General features: G+C 38.9%; 1 protein-coding gene across 1 annotated transcript in view; it reads left to right on the plus strand.

The window, feature by feature from the left end:
- The window catches only part of LOC104711722, a 3,075-nt gene continuing 2,238 nt past the window's right edge, over positions 764–1,600 (plus strand). Inside the window, exons 1-2 of the mRNA XM_010428451.1 lie at positions 764–1,105; positions 1,203–1,322. Coding sequence (XP_010426753.1) covers positions 860–1,105; positions 1,203–1,322 — 366 coding nt within the window. The 5' untranslated portion in view covers positions 764–859. The remainder of the gene's footprint in view (positions 1,106–1,202; positions 1,323–1,600) is intronic.

Genomic DNA, 1,600 nt, shown 5'->3' on the forward strand with positions numbered 1-1,600 from the left:
TTGAGTGAACCAGGGATAAAAGCAAGCATTGCCATGTAAATAGAAACTTCTATATATTTTTTTTCTCTATAATTTTGGTTATTGGGGGAGAGGGGTGAGGATACTATATAAGTAGTGCAGAGAGTGTTTCTTGCTGCCAAAAGAAAGGGAACCCACGAAGAAGAACTTACCTCTGGTGAAATTGGACTTCTTCTTCTGTCCTATTTCTAGATGTATTATTGCTTCTTTCTTTCTTTTTATTTAATTTTTTTTTACTGGAATTATGTAATTGTATCTGTAACTTCTTGATCTTTTTTACATGTTTCTTGTATTGATTCTCAAAAGCATCCGGGGATGTGTTTTTTATCCTCCTGAAACAAGAAAACAAAAAACTATTCATTCATACATTTCAACTTGTTTCACCAACATTAACACTGAAAATTTCAAACATTCTTGCTCTGTTTATCACTTAAGTTGATCCAGGTGATTCTGGTGTTGAGCTGCTGGGGCAGAGATACTTTTGGCTTTGTGATGTTTTAAAGTTCTTGTTTGGTTTCATTATCGATATTATAGCCACATGATTGGAAGACTAACTTTTTCTAAAACTCTTCTGCTTATCTATTTCTCAACCTCTGAGATAGCTTTAATGTTTTTTCTTTATCGCCTGTGAACCCAGTAAATAAAAAGGCCACAAATATCGGTTCTGCACACACGAGAAAGTTTCAAAATTTCAACAACTTCTCATTAAATTTCAACTTTCAGCTAACAAAAGTTTTTTAAAAAAGAGTGTCAAGACAACAAAGATCCCATCTCTCCCAAACTCACAATTACTTACCTTCTTCATTCTCAAAACAAGGAACACCTTTTTATTCCCTCTCAGATGATTTTGTTTCTTACGGTTGAAGAGATGATGGATATGAACAGATCCCGGAGGTTGAACTTCAACGCTCCATTCTTGTCGACCAAACGACATGTCACCCAAGAGAAGCTTCCTGGTCAGTTTCCTGAAGCTTCTGTTCCGTTTTGCTGGGAGACCGCTCCCGGGATGCCTAAGAACTCGTCTCATTTGAAAAATGACCCTGAATCTGAAACACCACGTCTCAAACTACCTCCTGGAAGGTTAAAGGTTCTATCATTCTCTCTAAATCCATAACTTTTCCTCTGTTTTCCCGTTTTAGGGTTTTTAGTCCTTTCATTACTAATCACTTCGATCTACATCACAGGTTAATGGTGAAAACGACGAATTTGATGACGACACCAGTGAGGGTTTAACACCAGCTAGATTGTTGCGTATGAAGAAACGTGACAATCACGAACGTTACCATCAAACAAACCAAGACATGGTCGATGTCTTGTCTCTCACGCAAGCCATAGACATGGTCGAACTCCCAAAAGATAGTTCTGAATCGGATGATGGAAGCAGCGGAGGAGGCGACTCAAACGGATACTTAACAATGGAGAGCACAGAGCGAAGCGAAGAAATGTCACCAAGTTACATAATAGAGAGGTTTCTACCGGATGCAGCGGCTTTAGCAGCCGTGACATCAGCGGCTAGCCAAAGGAGGAGGAAGAAGAAGCTCTCTTATTTGAGTGGTGCAACGGTGAGGCAGTCTTGTTTTTC

Source organism: Camelina sativa, chromosome 9, assembly GCF_000633955.1.
Source record: "Camelina sativa cultivar DH55 chromosome 9, Cs, whole genome shotgun sequence".
Classification (NCBI taxonomy): Eukaryota; Viridiplantae; Streptophyta; class Magnoliopsida; order Brassicales; family Brassicaceae; genus Camelina; species Camelina sativa.